Below are 25,395 nucleotides of genomic sequence, written 5' to 3' on the forward strand. Positions count from 1 at the left end.
TCTATAGAACTAACTTCAATATTTTGTACAAATTCAGCTTTTCAATAAACTACTTCTACTATAAGTAACTTGTATTGATAACATCCTCACATTTTAAATGTATGTTGTGAAAATTTATCGATCAATATATACACAATATAAGCTATGAAATATACACTCATATCATAACTTTACTTTTTTTTTTTTAATTTTCACTTCTGATTGGACCGTAGTTGGTGGTTTGAAGTAAACCTTATGGACCAACATACTGGGACTCTTTTGTTGCAAACTGTTTTTTAAAGAGTCCTGACATTGCCTCCTACCACATACATAAATACTTTAGTTTGAAGCGGCTATAAGCCGTCTTTTCGCTACCAATGTCTTTTGGACTGATGGCTATAGCCGTCATTTCCTAAATGAGGAACACGGTTTTGATGGCTAAGCCGGTATAACCTCGAATACGTCAATGGTGTTTTTAAAATGTTGATTTATTTATGGGTGATTTTAACGAGATTCCAAAATGAGACAATTTACATATATCGTGGGCATACAAGAGAAATTGACCAAGTGACAAAATCAATAATGTTCAGGGGAGCCATTATAGTGTTTTTCTAGAGTTCAATTGCTTCTCGAGGATCAGATTTTTCAAGTAGGTGGTTGGTAATTTTACATTATATCTACGGTACATTCAACTTTAATGTAAAGTTAAACATATTTTAAAAACATTATCACAATTATATAAAAAAATAAATTGAAAAAATAAGTCAATTTTACCTGTAAAATTTGTCATGAAATTTGGCAGATAATAATTTTTGTATGTTTTTGGGATTTTTTATTTCAATAATCCATTTTTTAATATTTATTAAGGTTAAATAAACACAGAAATACAAATTAAATTAAAAAGAACAAATAATTATGAAGTGTTACGTAATTATCTAAAATAATAAATTTTATTAATGAACTTTTTATAAAAAAAACCGTATCTGTCAAATATAAAACATATACTAACTTACTAACTACAAACTCTAACTAACTCTTTACTGGTGATATCACCTACACGTAAAATTGACTAACTGTTACTTAGTCAATTCTTTGGATCTTAAATTTACTAATTAAAGTGACTATGTGTGTTGGTCAGTTTTACTTGTCAAAAATCTGTGAGCTTCTATCAAATGGTCACATATTTTACAAATTAAATTCTTTTTAGAGTGTCAGATCGACTTGGCATTTTTACCAGTCGAGCATTATGCTTATTCGATGTCAAAAAGTAAATAATCTCAATTGCGTCATTTTTGCAAATGGTCACTTTTACTTGTATAACCACGATATATTGGTCTATCAAACTAATAAGACTGAACTATAAACTTCTCGTTTGTTAAAAATATTATTTTTTTAAATACAGTGAACGTCTACCGAGAAATATAAATTTGATCTAATTTGAATGTCATAACTGTTGAATCTTCCAGGTTGTAAAGGGGCTATATGCCTGGTGTCAGGGCTGCTCCCACGGGGGGCATCTCCTCCACATGCAGAACTGGATGGCCAAACACAAGCACTGCCCCACGGGCTGCGGCCACTTTTGCCAGTTCAGCTGATCCCCTCCCGGGAATGGAGGGGGGAAGTCTGTACCCGGCCAAACACCCGTCGGAATGACAATATCACCAGATACCGCAACTGTGGTGATTTGTTAGGAAAGTTTCGGGCATTCATCGAATGATTTGTGCACTTATTGACCTAATTAAATTTATAAATAATATTATCGATATGGAACGAAAAAGCAACCGCCCTCTCCGGGAATTTAACCCGGATATTCCTGAGTTAATTAGTGAAAACTTATTTTCACTTGGCTAAACTTAATTCTTGTTTTGGCCAATGATTCCGGTAATATAATGCGTTCACAATATTTCGAGTACATCCAATTCATTGTAGACAGATCCTGGATTTTCTCCTTCGTCGACGTCGACTACCTATAGGCAGAATGATGAATATTATACAGGTGTAAACGATTCTTCCTTATTCTCATCAGCTTCATCTCTGTTGAAAATATCTAAATATAGATTAGAGGATAGTTGAATGTAGTTATGCAGAAAGCAGCCAGCCATAGAAAACTGAAACTGAGATAATAGCACTTTTATAAAATGAGTGAATAATCAAACTTACACAACAGTTGGAATGTTTTTGACTTTGACAAATGATAAACAATGAAAACATTAGTTTTTTTTTATATTACAAACAAGAATCCAATTATGTATTTGACCAGTATTAATGATTTTTGAAGTACCGTATGATTTTTCTAGTGCTGTGGGTGTTTTCTGCAAATTTAGAAATGCCATTTTTGTGATCGACCTATTTTCAGAAGGCGATTATTACATTTTTTGTATGAAAGCGGTCTGGCTGTTTTTAGCAGAACATAAAATCGACCTTACTGGCTGCTTTCTGCGTAACTGTATTGTAAAATACTACAAAAACAATAAAACCAATAATTAATCAAGTATAAAAAACTACTACATTCATTACATTTACAAAACTCCTCACAAAGTATATTTATAATCATATATATGTGTATAAACTGGCATATAAATCATATTTTATGCTGCTGTTTATTTTAAGAGTTGTTTTGTCTTGTAAGGGCAGTTACGAATAAGTTGATATGTAACTATGCTAGTTACCAACAAAATAGTAAATAATTGTAATACGTGTTAAGGTGGGCTGAAAATAAGTGCAGATTAAAATAAAATAAAGAAATGGATAAATATGTCACTTATTTTAAGGTCGCACTGCCTAGTCTTATCTCTCGATGTGTTCAGCTAGATCTTCCGACAAAATATTTATTCAAAATTATATTTTACATTTATATTTTTAATTACAATTAATATTTTAGCCTCTTTTTTATCATGTGCAATAATTGTGTTGATAACCTGTCTTATAATAAAATAAGCCTGTCTTATAATAAAGCCCTGGCTTTATAATAAAATAAGAAAAAAATAAGTAATAATAATAAGCATAATTTTATTTTTGCAAACTTATTAAACATCAAGTAGAAATAAAACTGATTTTATTCCGATATTTTTTATATTAATTAAATGTTTTTTAAATCTGAATAGATTCTGGACAAAATATTTTTTGTTAGAATATTAATGTTTCGAAACTAAATACATATTCACTGCATAGACAAGTGCCGAGTGTGAGTTTATACTGTTATAAAGACATTGTCGGGATCGTAGAACAATGAGAGCGGTTTAATTTTTTTTTATGTCTCAACTTGATAAGTACAAAAGTATACTATTTTTTGCACATCCGTCGTTGTTCTACTATCCCGACGATGTGTATTTTGTATTTGTATAAAGAGAGAAAAATCTAATTGTTTGGCTAAAACTTTATTATATTTTATGTTCATATAATTTCCTATGGGGGGAATTAAACATGGAATAATGAAGTCTTTTTTTACATAAAATGTTTATTTATGACTATTTGTAAATATCCATATTTTATCCTTATAAATGTAACAAAATAATATACAAAAATTCAAACCTTAAATTATGAATGCGTGCTTTTTGGTGAATGTAGTCTGACAATTATTGTACATAATTATTGCCAAATGTATACAATTTTTTTTATTACAATTGCAACTTAATATTTACGCTCAATAAATATTGTGATATTTAAGTAAAAAATAAGACAGTGCCATTTTAATTTGTAAGTATTTAAAAATATTAATTTATCGTTACCATGTTTTGCAGCTCAAAAATGCTACAGCTAAATGATTTAAAATAGAAAATTGACTTGTGCTTTGTAAAAATATTTTTAAATGCTTCGCTGCTTGCACAGAATAAATATTAAAATAACAGCTTTATTTCATTTACAATATTGTATTTGTTTAAAATAAATACCACTTTGCTGTATCTTATTTTATTTCCTATTTTATAATCAGTGCAGTGTGAAAATTAAACTTTTATAAATCATTCAAATTTCTTAATTCCAACACATTTTGTATAAATCTGTTCACCAAATAAAGAAACATTCCAAAAAAATTATAGTCTTTACTTTGAACAATTTACTATCTTTGATCAAATAATTTCTTAATGAGGTGTCCGTTATACTACTTGGGCTATTTATAAACTAATTTCTAAAAATAATGGTCATTCAAAAACTAGCTCATATAAAAATGGAAAACAATCCCTTTGTTAAAAAAAATATTTTTAATATATCTGAAATGATCACTTTATTTATTTTCAACAATAAAAATTAAATATTTATCTTTTTCACAATAGTATTTATGTATATAGTTACATCTGAAGTATGCAGCCTCCGTGGTGTATTGGTTAAGACATTTGACTCACACCCGGAAGGTTCCGGGGTTCAATTCCCGGTGAGAAAAAATAAATCAATGTGACTTATCAAACCTGGGTGTTCTGTGCTGTAATTGGGCCTCATGGCCTGTTGTGGTGCAAAATAATAATAATTAGTACAAGTTTATCACCAGAACAGTTTTTCTTAAACCCCAATGCACATCTTGCTCTCTGCAAGAACGTATTATCTTGAAAAATTCAATTTTACAGGAAGCTACTTTTTAACATTAAAAAATATATAAAATCATTCATTTAGATTTATGCTATTTTTTTCATGTTTAAAAGTTGCTACCTAAAAAAATGTATTTTTCAAGATAATACGCTGTTCTTGCAAAGAAGTGATTTGTGTATTTAGCTTTTATAATAAGTGATCAAAACAGACATTAAATAAAATTCTTCATTGAAACCGAAACATTTATTATGAACAGTTCTATTAGTCTTTTACTTATTTGGACATGTTAGTTCTGTAATTTGAACAGTTTACTTCAATCGGATGCGAATAAAAAAGTAGTATTTATATTTAGAAATAAGATTAAAGTGGTAATAAAAGGGAGTTAAATTCAAACAAAACATCAGGGATTGTAAACACTTTCCCCATACATAACATGTAGGTTCGTGCATAGCATTTTATCACACTCCGTGTCGGCGCAATGAAAAATGGTGTGTATTATATAATAATGAACGGAAAGATGTATTATAAATTCAGTCACATTACATATAGCTTTCAGTACAAACAAATTTAGTGAAAATTTTATAAAATGCAATATATTGAAGCACGTAGAGAGAAATTACAGATACAAAATATAGCTTATGTGTATTTATATTATTTGGTAAATTTTTATTGCATTTGTATAATGTAGTTTCCCATTTCAAGCAGCCGTATTACTATACAATAATTCGAAGAATGTGATAAAACTCATTTTGAAAATACACTTCATGCGGCCGCTGACAACAGCAAAACAACGCACTATGAGAGGTCACAAACAAAATTATGTAACTTAATTACAAAATGGGAATTTCGAATACATTTATATAAATCAACAAACGTTGTATTGGTACTATCCAAGAATAAGGCAAGCTGAACAAATCATCGTATTAGCACATAAAAACATTAAGTTTCATTCCACGATTGACACTTTGAGAGATTTCATTGGCCAACTGTTAATATCGTACTACATAGTGTGCGGTCCCGATAATTGACGGTTAATAATTTCGCACTTAAAGTAACAAGGAGATACCAGTTTGTCGTCAGACTGCCGAGTGAAGACACAACAAAGGCAAGAACATTGGAATAACTGAACAAAGTGTCAACGTTGAGTAGGAACTGGTTTGAGAGGAAAGAAGCGTTGCTGCCGACGGGCGGTGATTTGGAAGCTCCCATCCCGATGCAAAAGACAAAGAGCCGCACACCTTCCCGTCGACGCTCGATGATTCGCACAATCGACAACCTCCAAGGCAATAACTAGCAAAGTTCACTAAGAGTTCACATCAAGGCACAACACTTGGCAATATGTTTCTTTTTCTGCCCCGGAGTGGTCTTCCCATTACTCATGGCCGACTTGCGACTTGACACTTCCTTGATGAGTATGTGAAAGATCTAATTTTGCAAAGAGAAAATAATAAAATATAACAAAAAATATACACACATCAGATTCCCCCAGTTTTGATCGATTCGTTTCATTTTTAAGTATCGAATAAAATTATTTAGGTAAATTCACTAAAGCCGAGTAATGGATAAAACAAAGGTCCACAGTAAAAATGAATTGACTATGTACAGTAAATATGTGTATTAAAACTCGGGGAATCTTTAGAAAATTGCACCAAAAAGTTCTGCCATTGTAGCGATGTAATTTCTACTCGCAAATACATATATTTTTTGCACAACCCAATTATGAGACATCAAAATTTGAATGATAATTAACAATACAATATTTTTAAACTAGAAAATATGAACCTAAATTACAATTTGGGAATTTTACATTATTTTGTGATCATTTTATGTGATATGTTACAAACATAAAATAAAAATGAAATGTATCAGTATATGTATTGTTTCAAAAACCACTTGTCTTATGACTAGCATATAAATGCTGAATAATATTATCCTTTGATCAAACCACATTCTTTATGATTAAGCTGTAACCTTACGGTAATTATATAATATATATACTAAAAACATTACAAATAATTGGTTGATTAAGCATTCCACATTCATAATCAAATTTGTAAAATGCTGATTAAAATAATATCAAATTCAATAATGGTCTTATTTGAATATCAATTTATAAATAAAACTTAATTCGTAAATCGATATCTCTATCGATCTTCATGAGATTCCTGAACTATAATCTAAGAAATAAATACAACTAAAACTAGGTGACATTACCAGACCTTACTATAAATTAATCCAATTTTAATGTGAAGCATTTGGAACGATGCAAATAATGTGCGTGGAACAGAATAGAGGACACTCGACAACACAGATTAATTACATATATAATTTCTCAAAGCATTATGTAAAGTACGTACGACATTCCAAAACATGATGAATTGGAGTTTAGTGGTTTGTTAAATTAATCTATGTATAAATGCGATTAATATGTACTCATGCTTTTCTGTCGTTAAGACGTATAATATATACAGCTTCCTATTAGTGTGTTATTTCTCAACTTTAATGTTAGCTAGTTCAAACTGATGCAACTTATATAGAGTGCCATTTTATTAATGATATCTACCTATTTATATCAAAACCAGTTCTGTTGACATTGCAACGTGCTATTTACATAGCGGGGGATAACGGGATTGGCTGTTTAAGTGGTGTAGAAGTAAGTGGAGTGTTGTGGAGTTGTGATAGTTCCACCGGAAACACCGATAATGGGATGCTTTCAATAAATGCCCACTACATTCAAATCGCACTTCAATAGAAATACAATATAATTTTATTTCATTAGTGTAGTATATTTCATTTCAGACTTGACCACGACAAGGTGTTGATTTTCAATAATCTACTTAATTTTCTTGCATATTTCATTGAAAATGTCAATTTACTTTGAATAATTTTTGCAAATTTGACGAACTTAATAAATAATTTGATTCTCTTAACAATGATAAATTTCAATTAAACACAAATTTGCCACAGCGTCAAATCAGGGGATGCGGTTAAAATAATTCTAAGTGCGACAAAAATAGCGACAAAGCACCACTTGTGAAAATAGCGAGATATACATTCCTGACCGGACATTTACACAGACTGGCGCAATACGAAGGTGCTCCTTAACACATTTAGGGAGAGAATTCCCAACACTCGGCGATATGATTCCGGCCTCGACCTCCGGTGCGGACTATCTCGGAATGTAAACTGGAAGCTCGGAAGCATTCGAGAAGAGGGGAATTCTCTCGCGACACCGAACAAAACAGAAACAAATAAATCATACAAATACGGAGACAACACAGGAGACTGTTCAGAGCGCAGAGTGAAGCGCTTCTCGAGGACAGAGTAAAGGGGACCGGAGTATAGGAGTATACTAGTAATGCGACAGCGCGAGGTGTTTGTTTGTTCGGTAACGTCCGAGGCGCCGCGGGTGAGAAGGTCCGGGGGGGCCCCTAAAGCAGGATGCATTTCATTTTCTTCCTTTTCCCTTTGTCTTTGGCGCGGCCGTTGCTGGTCTTGTTGTCCTCGGACTTGCGCGACCTGATCTCTCGCATCAGGTCAAAGAACACCTGCGGGATGGGACACGACGTTCACGCAATTGTCAGGAATTACACAACACACAACTAAATGTACAGCCGGACGCACATTACGCCTTGCCGCTATCTTGAAACCGACAGCTCCGCAACTCCATCTTCTGTCCTCGGAACTGACACCGACGATCCACTAAACAACTCTATATCGGTTTCAAAACGACGGAAGACTTAATGTGACGAGCCCGTTACGCAAACTCAATCCGCTGCTTTAAAGCAAGAATCAATTCACACTGATTACATGAACAGAGAGAAGGCACACTGACAAACACTTGTCGAAATGTTACTGTAAATTGTATTATTGAAGAGGGCCAATCACCATTCAGATAGTTCCGAAAGCCTTTAAGGAAGAATGCCCTCCGAGCGCTTTCCACAAGTATTGGGTTATTTACTCTGCGAGATGTTAACACTTGCATTATACTATGGAGCGGTTGGAGAAATCTCAGCTCTAGCGTGAAGCTGCACTTTGGAAAGTGCCGACTTTAAATTATCAGTTAAACATATAAAATGGTACTGTATGATAAATTGATTTCTGCTTTGTTATTTGTACACAACTTGACAAGTAATCATTTCATTGAGGACCTACAATGATAATACACATAATATAGCGTAGGAGTCTCACCACAATTACAAAAACATCCTCCGAGCGTAATAATAAAAAGCCAAATAGATATAACAAAAGCCACCGAATGTATAAAGGTAAAAAATAACAAATAACTTGAAATACACATATCCGTCACCAAAGGAAGCATAAAGCAATATATCCCAATGCGTAACATTTTACTTTTAAAAAAACACTACAATAAATGTATTTACTTAAGAATCATGTTGAGAAACAAATAACATTATACCGTAGTTACTTTCACTAAAACAAAACATAAAATTACAAAGATCACTAGTATTTTATATTAATCTAATTGGAACGGCAGAATGAGATAAACAGAAAATTAAAACATATGTTACGTAGCAAGCCTTATTTTAAAGCGGGCAATTTCAACATTTGGTTTTAAATAAATGTTTAATGTAGCAAAAAAGTGTTTTTTTTTTCTTTATTCACTGTTCAAAACATTTACCACATATTCTGTTCCGTTTTAAAAACAAAATTCTAAATATTTATCATTCCAAAAATGCCTGGTGAGGTGAAAGTGATCAATAATTAAATAAACCAAGGAGTTTTAATGATACTACATACAAAATATCAAAATATTTTATTTCATTCGACAGATTGGAGTTTATAACATATTCTTATTATAAAATTTACGATGGCATAGTGTTTAATACGTATGTATGTATTAAATTTACTAGTATAATATTGTTTTCAATTACAGCAATTCATAATGTAGCATAGATAATATTTGAAATTCTATAAAAGAGCTTCCACAAATTGACACTAAAGTAATGGTAATATGTAAGTATTTAAATATCAATGATAAAAAGAGCAACTTTTAAATATTCCATGTATTGGAACTAATTGACTGACTGTTCTCGAATAGACAACTACATTAAGGCTCTTTATTCGCATAAGTCGATATATCAAGCTTGCGATTTTAGAAAATTTATATTTGAAGGTACATACATACATACATACATACAAAAAAGTCGTGGTGACAATGCTATTAAAAATATTTAAGAGTTTGTTTTGTTAAAATTTTTAATTAATCAATATTTACACTACATATGAAATAATAATAGGTATACATAAAAATCATATTGCTAATTTTTACATACAATATTACAATATGGTTAATAATCGCTACATTTCTAAATAACTCGAATCTACTACAAGTGTTTACGTTTTCATGTGTATAAATAAGAACATAGTAAGCGAATGAGGTAATTTGTAGAGATTTAGGGAAAAATTTTATTAGAACGTTTATTACTTTACATAGCTCCGTTTAGTCTGACCTTGTAGAGTTGTTAAAGGAGTATTTTTATTTGATAGTAACGAAAAAGTTAGTAATGGTAAGGTTATGTGGTTAGACATTCAGTGCATCGGAAATATACAGTCGCTGTTGCTACGTACAATCACAATTCTCTGTGCTTCATATAACAAAATATTCTAATTCTTGGCTTAGTATAAACTAGGCTTATAAAGCCTAAACAGACATAAATTTAAAATCATAGAAAAACCTTTTATTTCATTACTTATACCAATACAGTATTTCTCTACCCCTGTAAGTCCACTACTTCGGAAATTACACTGGCTACGTTTTCCACAGAGGGTGGAATACAAACTCTGTTGGCTTATGTATAAATCACTGCACAACTCTGCTCCGGAATATGTAAGGGAACTTTGCATTCCGGATGAACTAGCTGACAGGCGTCTTACGCTTAAATCTGCTACGTCTACGGCGAGAGAAAAGGTTATTATACCTCTACGCAAACAGCGCACTAAATTCCACGAACGCACATTTGCGATCACAGGCCCTACGGCATGAAATGCTCTCGCAGCAGAGGTGCGAAACTGTGAGAGTGAAGTTATGTTTCGGAAAAAACTTAAAATCCACTTGTTCTCTAAATTATTTGAATACGAGTAAATCCGTAGCATGTGATGGCAAAATATAAAAAATAAAAAAAATTACAAATTTAAAATCTTCAATTAAATTTTTTTGTCTGTAGAATCACTTTGTAAAGCGCCCTTGAGGTATTATATTACAAAAATGGCGCTATATAAGTTATCCATAATAACAATAATAAGTCATATTTGAAAATATACTTATTTATTTTATTACATATGTTAAACTAACTAGATATTGGGTAGTAATTATTATGTGTGAAAATAATATTAAAGTCAAATCGGTCGGTATTTTATTTCTAACTTTAAATTTACATAAATGAATATCTAATTGAATTGTGTCTAAGTAGAAGGGCATATATCATACAAACAAAAATAGTTTTATTTTAACGTATGATGGTATATAATAGCAAAGAGGTACCATTGACAATCATTGAGTTTTGTGAAATAAGCATTGTTTTATTTTATTTCATTTAGAATTACTCTAAAAAAAACAACATCATGTACCCTTCTAAGTGGGCATAATATGTATAATATAATATCTTGAATATGTATAAATGTCAAATACGTTGGAAAATTTTAATTTTAGTACTGACAAAAAACTATATGATAAGTAATATCTATTTAAATTGCGAAAAATAAAAAACTATCTTTTATAATACTGAACAACAGCACAACACAATTATTAATTAAGTCGGAGAGGGTAGCGACATCTGCAAGAATAGAGTGATTGTACGTAGCCAACGCGGAACAAACAAAGTCATATACGCCACATTCTCTGTATATAAATTATAATCAGAGTTCCATGTTCAGTCCTTGGTTGGAGTCAATTGAAACATTCAAAATCTTAATAGAGCAATAATTATAATGTACCAAAGCTAATAATAACCGCCATCTCAGAGTTAATTCATTGAAATTAAACACTACCTCCTTCTCATCCCCAGGAAGAACTTCCTGATAAACCGAGTCGCGGAGCAATGGAATAGCCTTCCCGAGAAAGTGATTAGTGAACGCTCAGTTAATGAGTTCAAAAAAGTTCTTCACCCAAAAATATTACGATGTTTCAACAAATTAATCAATATACAGCAAAACTCCTGTTTAACGTTTTTCAAGGGAGCAACAAAAAAAGTGTAAAACTGAGGAAACCTCTAAATGAAAAATGTATGGAAAAAATGAAATTACAGAAAATTATAATTGTTGTACTAGACAATACTGAATATACTGCAGAAAAATTGTAAAAACTGTCATACTTGGGGATTATTCATATTTACCGATGATTTAATCAAAAATATTTTGTATTTTTTCAAGCAATACTACAATGTGTTATTTTTAATTGAATTTTAAAAAAAGATGTTCAAATAATTTTATGCAGGTACTTCAATTTTGAATTAGCATAAAATGCATATAACGATTTTTTTCCTTAAATATTGTGAAATTTTATTTATATGGTATCACTTTTTTTAGTATGACATCACAGAATTTCAACTGTCATTTACATCGCGTCAAAACTGTTTCACACTTTTATGATAACTGTTTAAATATCTTCTTTTCACATTATGTTTATATAATATTTCTATTGCCAAATGTTTAAACTTTCTGCATCGTTATTTATTGATGTAAAGACTTTATTCTTCCTAAACATGCATCAACTGCGTGTCACTATTTAGTAAAATGTCGAAATTAGACACTTAAACAAAATGGTCAATTACACTGCACCTACTTTGAATTTGGTTTGAGACAATAACTATCAATTTTTTTTATTTACCTCGATTTTATTGTCCATTCACGCGGCAGCGAGCGACTCATTGTCTTTTGACATATCGAATGAGTTTGTAAAAATTTTCAACGAAAATCCGGGGTTATGAAAAACGTTATTTAGGGGGAATATTTGAATGAGAATGTATGGAAAAAAATGAGACCTAAATATTTCAGTATAAAAATCAGGAAAACATAAAATTGAGGAACATAAAAACAAGGTTTTACTGTATGATTGAAATGATAACATTTTTTTGTTGTTATTGAGAATTTTTTTTTTAATGTTTTAAAAAAATCAAATCCAACGTATTGTTAATCGGTTGCACGGGCTCTTCACTACACTATTTAAATGGACATAAATTTACATACACCATGTGGCATTTACGACTTTTTTCCTATTGTTATAATCATGGTGACCACAGTGTGTGGAATGAGATCTCACCTTGTCAACGTTGTCCCGCGTCTTGGCGGAAGTTTCCACGTAGGGGACACCCCACTGCTGCGCCCGACCCTGGCACTCGGCGAGGGGTACTTTACGCTTCTCATTCAGGTCTGATTTGTTCCCGACAAGTAAGAAGGGAATGTTCTCGTCATTCTTTACGCGAAGTATTTGCTCCCTGGAATTTCGGAAAGAGTGGAATTTAATTTTTTAATCAAGAAACGTCTCCTATCCTCCTGAATTTATAAAAAAAAAATATTAATAATAAATTGATAAGTCAAATACATTCAAGTCTATGTAAAGATCCATACATTTGAGAATTCTGTAGCTCAATCACAAATAACTATTGACGTGCTTAAAACATGCTAAGCATTTGAGCGATCACAATGAACAATAATGAACATGCTTAAGTTATTAAGTCATAAGTCAACGCGTGTGTAATCTCTAAGTCAACGTTCGCGGTGTTTTCCTTGTAAATAAATACAGTTCATTGGCGAAAAATACAATTTACTATAAAAAATAATACAATATATTGCATTTGCAAAATAGTAAAGAGTATCTAATACAAAAAAGTGAAAATTAAATTACAAACTATTACTATGGCGACTGCTTTCTTGACATTTGGCTTGCCAACCACCGCGCGCCGACTAAATGCAATAAATAGCATGATAAATAATAAATAAATAAATAAAAATAGCAATTTTGGAATATTTTCCATATTTACACCGGTGAAATTCAAATATGTGATTGCGCAGCAGAATTATACGTCGCGAAACGTAAATATTTTGACATTTGATTAGGTGTTCATGGATGTTCCGTTGTGATCGCAAATACGATAAACAACCATGGTTAGAAATTGTTATCACGTCCATAGTTATTTGTGATTGGGCTACTGGTAAATGCAAAACTGATGGCAAAACAGATCAAAATATTCTACTCTCTGAGATCTATCATATGGCTTTCAAGATATTTTTTTTAAAAGCCTTCCAAGGCAATTGGCAATTTGGTGTTACTATAGAAAAGTTCTGATTTAAATACCATAAAAGGCATCGTTTTTCCATAAGACGGGAGTGAGGAGAGCGATGCATTTTTTTTCCAATCCCAACATAATATCAGCGACATAGGATCAAGGAAGAAATGTCACTTAGATTTTAAAATTTTGAGTTAGAGCAGTTTGTCGAATTGAAACACCCCTATGTCACATTGGAAAATACTTAATATGTTGATCGAAATCAGTAGATATGACTTATTATCAAATAACATATGTTTTTTTATACCCAATACCATACAGTTGTCGGCACTTTAGGAGATGATATATTGTTCAGGTAAATACTAAATTAGATACGTTTATATTTGAGTAAAGATTATGTTTTTGTATCATAAACAGTTCAAACAACTTGCATGAATATATGTTTAGTGCTCAGATAACAATTTCTATAGAAAATAATTCATGTCATCCGATGCCATTAACTAGCTGACAGCATTATTTTGTTTACAGATTTTCGGCACCATTATGCTAAAATGCTCAATTGAAACAAAAGTGGTTAAATAATTTAATTTTCTACAGTAGATTTTAAATATTTTTGAAACAAATACTAACAAGATTTTAAATTCTAATTTAGAAGATAGAAAACTTTGCCTCGCTTACGAAAAACACAACCAACACCATCGGATTCTAAATTGTCACTGCAGTAGGCAATAAAACTCTCCATAGTACCATTGTGCTGCACTCTGGCGGTAGATTGCATGCATTTTATTTATCAAAAAAAGTGTATCTATAAGTTAAATAACCCCGCAAAACTATCAGATGCCAATCTTATTTTCTACATTCAAATTAAAGAGTACCGAAAAACTGGGCAGTGCCGGTGAATTGTATACTTTACCCTGTAACTCAAAGTTGACATAGCGATTTAGTGGCTAAGTAATGCAAGACCGGCTGACCTGAACTCCTGCGTCGCTTGGAAGCTGTCATCTTCCGTGATAGAGAATACGCAGAGGAAACCTTCTCCACTGCGAAAGTAGTTATCTCGGATAGCCGCGTAGTCTTCCTGACCTGCTGTGTCCAGAATATCTATCTGAACTTCCTCCCCATCCAAAACAACCTGGTATTTAAAAGAAAAATAGAGTCAAAATTTTGCGATGCGAACTCATTCTTAACAGAATGAAGAAGGTTCTTAACTATTGTAAAAACCAGACATTTTACTATAAAAGAAACTTAGAACATAAAATTGCATATATATTCTGAATACTAAATAGAAAAACTGTTAAAACAGTTGAGTTATGTATACATATTTTGATGAAACAATCATTAATATTTATGATACTCGTAGTTATACAAGCCAAGTAATCAGATGATAATATTGTTGACGGAAAGGCAAAATTTACTAAGCGACATGTAGCCAACTTTAGAGAAGAACCATTTATTATATTTATATTATGGTGTTGGAAAGTTTAAAATGTTTAACAGCATTTAGTGAGATCCCCAATGAGGAGGTTGAGTGTTTTTTTTATTTATTTAAATTTTTAATTGTCTATCAAATAAGCGGAAAAAACATATGTTATAGGTAGGCAGCCTTTGCTGATGTGCCTATATCTCGTGTACTGCTTTTTGTCTGAGTTCTTCTTCCTTAAAAAAAGCATCCAAACGGTTTTTGAACTGGTTGACCGAAATGGAATGGACAACTAGACTTGGTAATTTATTCCAGTCTCAAACTACCCTGCTAGAAAGGAAGTGTTTCTTGGGATTGAGGTGGAATTGGGGAAGATAGAGCTTCCAGTTATGACCCCGTAAATTTGTGTTGGGATTTAATTGATACATCTCATGCAGGGGGCAGTCATAGTAATTATTGAGTATCTTATAAGTTGCAATCAAGTCCCCTCTCTTCCGTCGCTCTTCCAATGATGTAAGTCCTAGGGCTTTTAATCTACCGTGGTAAGGAATCCTTTTGAGTAATTTGGGGATTTTTGTAGCACATCTTTGGACTTTTTCCAATTGCTCGATGTCTTTAGTAAAGTAAGGACTCCATACTTGATATCCATATTCCAATAAAGGTTTTACATAGGTCTTGTATATTTTAAGAAATATTTCTGAAGTAATATTTTGGAATGCATTTTTAATTAAATAAATATGAAACACAGTCATAAGCAAAAATTTACAAATAAAAGTGGAATAAAACTATTCACATACTTTTATTATTATAAATAAAATGCAGTTCCACCAAGAAATGTCAGTAGAAAAACTCAATCTATTAAAATGATTGAGTATTCTAAATATGTGTTCATTTGAACCTGTAACGTTTCAAAGTAGTTCATTTTTATCAATGTTTTCATACATTTTCAAGAAACTTCACCGTACAATTAAATGCTTTAATGTTTACTGTAAGAAAACTCCATTCCCGTCGCACTGAATTACCTCATTAACAATTATTGTACGATAAACAATATAGTTCTCTAACTGTGTAAAGCATACAGTAGAATAATGACAACAATTGACAACAACATTCCATTACTTGATCTATTGACACCAACAACTTCACTGTGTCACTACGCTTACATATTATATCTATATTGTCACTTTCATCTGCGTCATATTAACCATATTAGACCTAAGTTACCATACTAACCCAAATATGACGCGACATATATATTTAAAGCAGGGATGAAAGGAAAAATTCACTAATCTCTAACCTCGAACATAACACTGATGTCTTTTTTAGAAAAACATTTTTAGTAATAAACATTAAGTTTTAAAATTCAGGCTAATACAGTAATTCCCTTATTACAACATAGATGGAGAACATTTTTGAAAAGGAACATGGATATCTAGGCATTTACCTGTACTTATGAACTGTCATTGGCTGGTTTTTATTATTATGGTTAAAAAATGTTCAAAATCTAGATCCCATTTACAACATTTAAGTATTTTATGGTTGATAACATTTACATATTGAAGCAAGATTACTGAGGTCGCAGTGGCGTCAGGAGCTTGAATAGAACTGACCCACACCTCTAAGATTACTAATCGTCTTGCAGCCACAAGGCGCATGGATGAGTGGAATTCTAGTAACTTAAAATTATATCAATAAGCTTACAAAAAATAAACATTGAGCAGAGTAGATAATTTGTCAAGTAAACAATAAATAAAGCGCTGTGTCAATTTGAGTGGCCGATAAATGACACTGAAAATTTTAAAAATATAAAATAGTTCTGATTCTTTTTTTATTTTTGACAGTTCTCAGATATTCCGGAGTAAGTTTGGTTCTACAATTCATCAAGAATTGACTCACATCGCAGCAATGTTTGCAAACTGTTCAAATTTATTTTGAAAAATATGGTTAAATTTGGTAAACTATGTGGCATCGGGCATTATGTGAATTTTATGGTCCTCATAATCGTCCATCAGAGCGATTAAGTCGAGAAGCCCAGGATCGTTTTTGCAATACGTTAACTCTAAATGATAATACGCATCCCGTAAGGAGCCATGTCCATCCACTTTGTAGAAAATTTTGTGTAAAGTTCTTGATATACGTCCTTCAACTTTTACGGAAATTGAAGCCATACGATCATCTTTCGCACCGTACATTTGGTGAATGGGCCGAAGGAAACATTGCTATTGATCCACAATTTGATTTGAAAATTTTGTTCAGTGATGAAGCACACTTTCGGTTAAATAGCTAAGTCAATAAACAGAATTTCCGCATTTGGAGCGATGATAATCCACAAACCATTTTCGAAACAACATTACATCCAAAAAATGTCCTTATTCTTCACCCTTGACAGAGCGGCGGTCAATCAAACTGTTTTTTCAATCAACAACGGATTTCATAGGATAAAAGTTTTACCTTCTTCCTGTAGCTGTCGGCCTTGGTGGGCTCGTAGTCCTCCACGAACTCATCGTACATGAACTGCAGAGTGAGGGCGGACTTGCCCACTCCTCCCGATCCGACCATGATGACCTTGTGCAGCGTCGGCTGCGCGGCGCCCGGCTTCTTCGACATGTTTGGTGCGGGGAACGGCGCACCAGATCCAAACTATGGAACAATTTAAATTACAGGGTTTAAAAGTGACTACAGACAGTACTGATACTCGATATTTGACGATCGTAAATGTCGCAAATTGCTACAAAAAAAGACGATTTTTGACAATCATCAGATGTCAACAGATGTAACCAATTCAAACAAAAATAATGCATTGAAAGCCATAACAGTTTCAGACGATTGAGCTTTGGAGATAAATTTTACTTTTTATTAATATATGTCACAATACTTTTATTTGAAAGGTCTGAGTTTTACACACTAGAGTCAAATTTTACGCAGTAAAATGAAAATGCATGCTTTTAAAAATAACAAAAACAAATCACATCCTGATACAGTATCTGTTTTACAATACAAATCAGCCTAGGGGCACCTAAAGTACATTTTAATTAACCAGCAATAATTGGAGTCGAAAGGTATTTTACAACCATTTAACGAAATTATATTTATTTAGGAAAATTCGAAACGCTAGTAGTGAAACTGTTCACGGTCTAAAGCAGGGGCCGGCAAACTACGGCCCGCGGGCCAAATGCAATTTATAATTTTATTCATAATATTTAAAATATCAAAAAATTCAATTTAAAGTGTATCAAATCACAATACATGCATAATTGATTTATTTTTACATCAACAGCATTGATCCCCTTTTACATCATCATCATCCCCTTTCACACCTAATGGTGCATAGGGCACTGCATTGGTACAACAATCGCAGCGTATCTTAATCATTTTGTTACATGAAGGTGAGATGATCAGACTTACGCTTCAGGTGCCAGTCCAGGGACTATGAAATATTCTAGTTTAAAAATATCTTTTTAAATAAATATTTCATGTCAACCGTGTCGGGAATCGAACCCGAGACCTCTACCATGGTACCAACTTGCTGACCACTACACAACGAGGCCGAATTTTTTTTCATACATTAAAATAAAAGATTCAAGAGCAAACACTTTATAAGTTGTACAAACAAAAAAACATAGAACACCATATCACTCCGTCTTTACTTTTGACATGTCTAACTTCAAGTATTTGTTGGATTTGGTCATGCCACATCTTTCTTGGTCTTCCTCGTTGTCTGCATCGCATTGTAAATCTTTTTAGCCACTCTTTCACTGTCCATTCGCTCTACATGTCAAAACCAACGTAGAATCCTGTCTTGATTTTGTCGACTATGCGTATCGCAGCCTCACGTAATCCACAGATCTCGACCTGAGCCTACTTTCAGCCTTGCTTTTCCAATTCAATACTTCGCTTCAATGTGTATAAACATTACTATCATCTAGGAAACAATGCGAAACCTATCTCTTAAAAATTATCATTTGTAAATGAGGCCCTCGGTATGAAAGATGGCCGAACGATTTGATACATTTTTGAGAAAATTTAGAAAATCTATAATAGCACTTATGAATTTAAATATTTACAAAAAAAATCATTTACTTGATAATATTTGGTACCATTAACACTTTGAACAAGTAACCGAAAGGTTAACATAACAAGAAATGCTATTTTTATTCAGTATTAAATATACAGTTGGCCGCTTTTGATACTATTTTTAGCGTTTGCCATCTTTGATACTGAGGGCCGTAAATATACTTGAGTATATTTACAAATTATCTATTATTATATTTATTTATTCATACAAATACATATATATTACAAAAAAATACAATAATAACGTATTCCAAACTCAATGAGGCTAAGGGCCTTGTGTTGAGTTGGGATCTAATAAAAATGAAATATTATTACATAAACATACATTTATTTCAAAGTGCATCTGGACAATACGCTTAATAGTATATAAATCTATGCAATATCTCGCAGCAGTCTCCTGCAATGGTCTCTAAGTATATTTATGTATGAGTTTACTTTCTTATCCGCCTCGTGGTCTAAACATGAGGTCTCGGGTTCGATTCCCGAGTAATTTAAAAAATGTTTTTAAAATTTCCTTGAGTCATAGAATATTTCATAGTTCCAGAACTAGCTTGCACTGAAGCGTAAAATTGATCACCGTCACGCGACAAAAAAATATTTAGACACGCCTTTTATTTATTGATTAATTTTGAAAACCCATTAGGGTTATACAAGAAATATCAGTATGGTCATTATGTGCTTAACAGGTTGATTTTAAATTTGTCTCCAGCGTCATTTTTCAAGTGGTAAGGTAAAAATCTTTGTAGCGTTTAAATCCATTGTATAGTATTTTTGACTGTCCTACGTTTCGCTGCCCTAGTTCTTGTATGTTCAATATACCATTTTTAGCAAAATTGAGTTATGAATGCCAATATGTTCATTATCTTATTACGTGTCCATGTAGCTAAAGAATTATTATTTTTTCCGTCAGTAAATAGTATTTTCAGCATTTTATGAGTGCTAATCTCCACTTACTGATTTTACTTATTTGACTTCAAAAACAAATAAAATGTCTTTCGTAAAATTTGCAAAATTTCGGTTTGTCTTAAGTTTTTATTGTAGTGGTGTTGTAGTTGTCTGGTATAATATTTGTGGATGTCAGCATATTTGGTTAATGTTATATCATCGCCTTGTATGCTTCCCAGTTTAATTTTGTGTATAATTTTTACGTTATTTATGTCAAACTGGTGGGTTTTTTGTACAGTTCAGTCGTAGGGGTCAGGTAGGGTAAGCTGTACGTTAGTTTAATTATTTTGTTTTTATATTGGTTGGTACACCGATGCACCATTAGGCGCGAATAAGGAAATGATGTCGAAACTATTTCCTTTATCGTTAAGTCTAATTTTTTTACGAAAAAAGTTGGCTCGCCCCTGGTCTTGAGTCTAAATTGGTACTATTCAGAGTTTTCAAGATTCTGTTTTGCGCTTAATGGCTTATGCAAGTCATCTTATCGGAATCGCAATCAAAATGTCATGTAAAAACTATTAAATTCCTCCCATTCAATCAGCGGTAGATATCAGCGTACAGTACCTTAACTGGTGTACTCAAATAAATGTAGATTGAGTAAGATTGTAGTTAATGACACAACAGCTCAACCATTTGTCAATCAACTGTTATCTCGTGACACATTAACAAGTTGCAGATAAGATATAACAACAATTAAAATTAAGAAAAAAATACTTTATTTGACTGCCATTATTCAATAAGATTTAAGTATGATGAATTACATTTTGCGGTGTTATTACCACAACTAGGTAACTTAAAAATCAGCAATTGTGAGTTACCCACTAAACCTATTTTTTATACTTTCCTTTTTAAAAAAAAAATATTTAGGATAATATACAAAGCATCATTTTAGTGAAAATCATTTCAAGGGCGCTGTACAATAAACATCCCAAAAAGCCTTGCAACTACGGAACACATGGGCGGTTGGGATTCTAGTTCCCCATTTCCGATAAGGTTAAATTTTAATAATTATATAGGAGCTAGATTACAACTCGTCTTGCAGATACATAGTGAACGGGCGTTTTCTCCATGGATGCTACAAATTGACAAGTAATGCATTCAAATCATCATAAAATGATTGTAATAAATCATTACATGCCTATTTGTAGCATTCATGGAGGAAGATATAAATATGTGTTTTTAGCGAGTAACGCAAAAACGATATTATTTACACGAGATGTTAAAACAATTTTTATTTAAAATATTAACGTAAGTATGGATATTATTCCAATCAAAAAGAAAATTAAATATGTTAGACAAGATATATTATGGGACAGATTTAGGTGAGTGTGTCTAAATGTTTGTAGAGGGGCTAGATTTCAATCCCTAGGGAGTTATTACGATTGAAATTTACTGCAGGAAACGTGGATAGGCAGAATTGTGAATGTTAGTGTTTAAAGTGGCCACTTAAACCAAAAAATGAGAGGTGACAATCCCTGTAAATGCCTCGACTTCCATAACCCTTTTTCAAAACTGTTATTCCCTATCTTAAAATAAATTTCAGGAATAGTCCGGACAAGAGTCCCATTTTAAACATAATATTATAGTAAAATGTACAATTAATTATTATTTAATTTTTTGTCCTAGATTTTTTTTAAAGGAATAACCCGCTAAGCCTCTATTTTGAGGCTTGTCAGCAGGTGGGATAGAGGGGATATGGAAGGAGGTAATGAAAAATACACCACAACACCCAGACCGCGGGAAGCAAACCCACGACGCCAGTTTCATTGATAGCCGTCTAACCAACTGCGCCACGGCGCCTGTCTGCCTGTTTAATTTTATTTATTTGTATTTTATTTCAATTGTGCCTGTATGTATTATAAAGATTTGTGTTTGCCATTTTTTTAATGGACTTTTGAATCCGTTAATAAATAAATAAATATGAGGGGGTTAAAAGCAAAAATGCCACTGTCCATGATCATTATTTTTGGGTAGAACCAACAAAACCAGTAGCCAAAAGACTGTTTGTTTTAAGTTCAATGGGCACATTGAACGTAAAATGAATAGCCTTTTGGCTACCGGTTAAACCACGCATGAGTTCCACGTTAAACATAAAAGAAATAGTATTAGCGCTACCGGTTTTGTTGGTTTTCCCAAAAACAGCGATCATGGACAGTGGCGTTTTTGCTTTAAACCCCCTCATATATTATTCAGTAACATAAAACTGACCACAAAACTATTTTTAAAAAAGCAAAGACAAAAAGATATAAGACACAGACATGATCTGGTTGATTATTTGTGATTTATTAGTTGCAATAGTAATCGGCATTACTTTACTCGTTAATGACTCCCATTACGTAATAACTGACTGTGAATCTGGAAGAATAACATTTTAAATGCCTATGACAGTTACTAAATATGCAAATATAGGCAATATATCTATGCCCACATTTATCATTTATTTATTTGTTCTTTTGCAATTCATGTATTACTTTTTTACATTAAAGATAATGTTCCCTCACTGGGGTGTCCTGTTCCGAGGGAGATATTTTACATCCTTTTGAAAGATGACTTATTAAACATAATAAAATCATAATTTCGTTTTGTTTGGAGGTTTTTGGCATTAAAACACCACGCTTGCGAGGTGGACACCCAGAATAATAAAGTGGAGACCATGGGCAAATAAAAGAAGTGTTGGAAGGCCACAGAAAAAATGGGTCGACGACATTGCCTCTATTGCCGGTAAAACGTGGATGATGAAAGCGAGTGATAGGAAGGAATGGAGACGTTTGGAAGAGGCCTTTATCCAGCAGTGGAGAGAATAAGGCTGAAGAAGAAATCATAATCTCCAATACATATAAAACATGATAAAAACACATTAAACTCACAAATAAAAGCACTATAAATAAAAATATATTTATACCTATTTAGCCTGCTTAGATACACACATACATAGGTGTAATGGTCAGCGTGTTTGCCTACCATGCAAGAGGTGTCGGGTTCAATTCCCAACATGGTTGATATGAAATATTTATTTGAAAGGGTGTTTTCACACCAGAATATTTCATAGTCCCTGGACTGGTACCTGAAGCGTAAGACTGATCATCTTACCTTCATGTAACAAAAATGATCAAGATACGCTACGATTGGTGTACCAATGCAGTGCCCTATACAACATTAGGTGCGGAAAGGAATGATGATGAGATACACACATTGATAAACATTTTTCTGTGCTAATCTGCACAGAAAAACATATAAATTATTAGAATTGGCAAATACCACAGCCTAATAGATAAGTCAGCTGCCTCACGCACGGATTGTTCCGGGTTTGATTCCCGGCGAGATCACAATAATTGAGTGTGATTTTCCTCAAGCCTGGGTGTTGTGTTCAGTGCTATATTGCAGCATTGTAACTGGGCGTTTTGGCCTGTTGAGGTGCAAAATAATTCAATTCAAGAGACATTTCGCGATATACGTAAATCAATATTTTTTTTAAATATTCTATTCCATCGAATGCAACAATTCCTCATATAAACTAAATACCAAAAATATATAACTTTTGGCATTCAAAAATTTTACTTTTTTTTTACACTGTCCCTAGATCTGACTTTGTTTTCAAACGAAGCTTCAACCCCTTTTTGCTTTTAACCTCATATATTTTTAATTCGACATATGCAATTTGAATAAACAGATTATTTCATGTGTTTTAAGCATGTTAACATAAAAGGGTTCCACCTACATAACACATCATTTCTATAAATAGGCATGGTATCTTACAGTACATCCTCAAAATGTTAGATATAAATAGTTTGTACTTTCAATTATGGACAAGTTTTTTTAAATAATATGTGTTAGAAATAGATACTGAGCAGACATGAATCAGCAAATACAATGTTATCAGTATGAACAATTATTCAAATAATCACATCATCCTCCAAAAACAGCTTTTGCGAAATCTTCAAAGCAGCAAAACTTGTGAACATTATGTTAAAAATCACACTGACTTTTACCAACAAGGCTAAAAAGAGGACTGAAAAATTCATCTTACGAATAAGGCTATCAAAATAGCGTAGGTTTTACATGAAAGTCAGATGACAGGTACAGATAAACTAATTTATAATTATGAGATAAGAGTCCAAATTTTTTTCTTACGGATGACAAAAATAGTCTGGCACGGAAGTTTCGCGGATATCGAACCGATAATTGCACAGAATGTGTGGCGTTAATAAGTGAATCACGACTCGACGATGTACAACAAAACAACCAATACACCACCTGGTGATAGGGTTTAAGGCATTCCACCCACGTCACGAGAGCGTCGTGAGAATTAAAGCCATCTCGTGTGAAAAGCAACGGTATGCGCCAGCTCCATTGTAGCAGAATATTAGTTATTCCTATTATTTTAATGGCAATTTATGTCTGGGGAAAGGCGTTGCCTTTCTAGTAAACAATAATGCTACTGAACCAATCTCGTCCAAAAATACCCCAATATTTATAATACCAACTATAATTAGATCGATATTGTTATTTCAACGAAAAAAAAACACAACGATAATTACCTTCGAACAACACAAAGAACGCAGTTAACGGACACAAGAGTAACTTTCGCCGATTAATAGATAAATAAATTATTACTCAAAGTACCGTCATAAAACCGCTGTCAAAAGCGTACGCCGCACGCCATCTATCGTCATTTATCAATATTTATTACCATAACTAAAAAAAATGTACGCATAAAATGTTATTCTTCGTAGTCGTAGGTAGGTGTTTTGCCTACCTCCACGGAGGTACTATGTTTTACTGACAAATAACCAAATTAGTATTTCAGAAGATTAGTGTAGACCTATTCAATATTCTATCTTTTAAGCTTCTTTACTCATTTGAATTGGCTGATAAAACTACTCCTCTCAATATCATTTGCATCATCACGTCAAAGTTTATATATGGGTTAATTAGTCTATTTTAAAAAATGACTCCTTAATAAAATATCAAATGCTTCTGTTTCTCTAACATTTATTAGGCGTTCAGTTCTGTTTTATTAAATTTTTATTGTAAGGGGCCTTATTTTTTCCAACGTAAAGTTATTTTCCAATTAGAAATGTCTGAAAATCTTTATTTTTCTAATTTTTTTTCTTGTACAAACTGTTTATTGAGCAATTCTTTGTTTGTTTTTTTTTGTATTCTCACAGCTGTTTGTTATTTTATTTTTTTAAGAAAGAGATATGCTTA

The 25,395-nt window shown here is 32.4% G+C and overlaps 2 protein-coding genes across 5 annotated transcripts in view; one reads left to right on the top strand and one right to left on the bottom strand.

The window, feature by feature from the left end:
• Wdr24 (WD repeat domain 24) overlaps window positions 1-4,578 on the top strand; it is a 52,006-nt gene extending 47,428 nt beyond the window's left edge. The window contains exon 16 of the mRNA XM_088226505.1: window positions 1,446-4,578. Within this exon, the coding sequence (XP_088082631.1) occupies window positions 1,446-1,574 (129 nt within the window). The 3' untranslated portion in view covers window positions 1,575-4,578. The remainder of the gene's footprint in view (window positions 1-1,445) is intronic.
• Window positions 4,579-4,728: 150 nt separating this feature from the next.
• Window positions 4,729-24,856, bottom strand: Rala (Ras-like protein A). 4 transcript variants are annotated; one of them, XM_088226508.1, is made up of 5 exons: window positions 24,726-24,856; window positions 17,620-17,808; window positions 14,720-14,880; window positions 12,782-12,956; window positions 4,729-5,925 (listed from the first exon to the last, which is right to left on the bottom strand). In XM_088226508.1, exons 2-5 carry the CDS (start codon window positions 17,773-17,775, stop codon window positions 5,812-5,814), a joined length of 606 nt encoding a protein of 201 aa, XP_088082634.1. In that variant the 5' UTR covers window positions 17,776-17,808; window positions 24,726-24,856; the 3' UTR covers window positions 4,729-5,811. The 4 variants fall into 4 exon arrangements, with proteins under 4 accessions (XP_088082634.1, XP_088082635.1, XP_088082632.1 ...); XM_088226509.1 differs by lacking the exon at window positions 24,726-24,856 and adding an exon at window positions 24,319-24,525; XM_088226506.1 differs by lacking the exon at window positions 4,729-5,925 and adding an exon at window positions 5,936-8,048.
• Window positions 24,857-25,395: the final 539 nt, after the last annotated feature.

This window comes from Micrasema longulum, unplaced genomic scaffold, assembly GCF_059751315.1.
Source record: "Micrasema longulum isolate JH-2025_06_02 unplaced genomic scaffold, ASM5975131v1 h1tg000436l, whole genome shotgun sequence".
NCBI lineage: Eukaryota > Metazoa > Arthropoda > Insecta > Trichoptera > Brachycentridae > Micrasema > Micrasema longulum.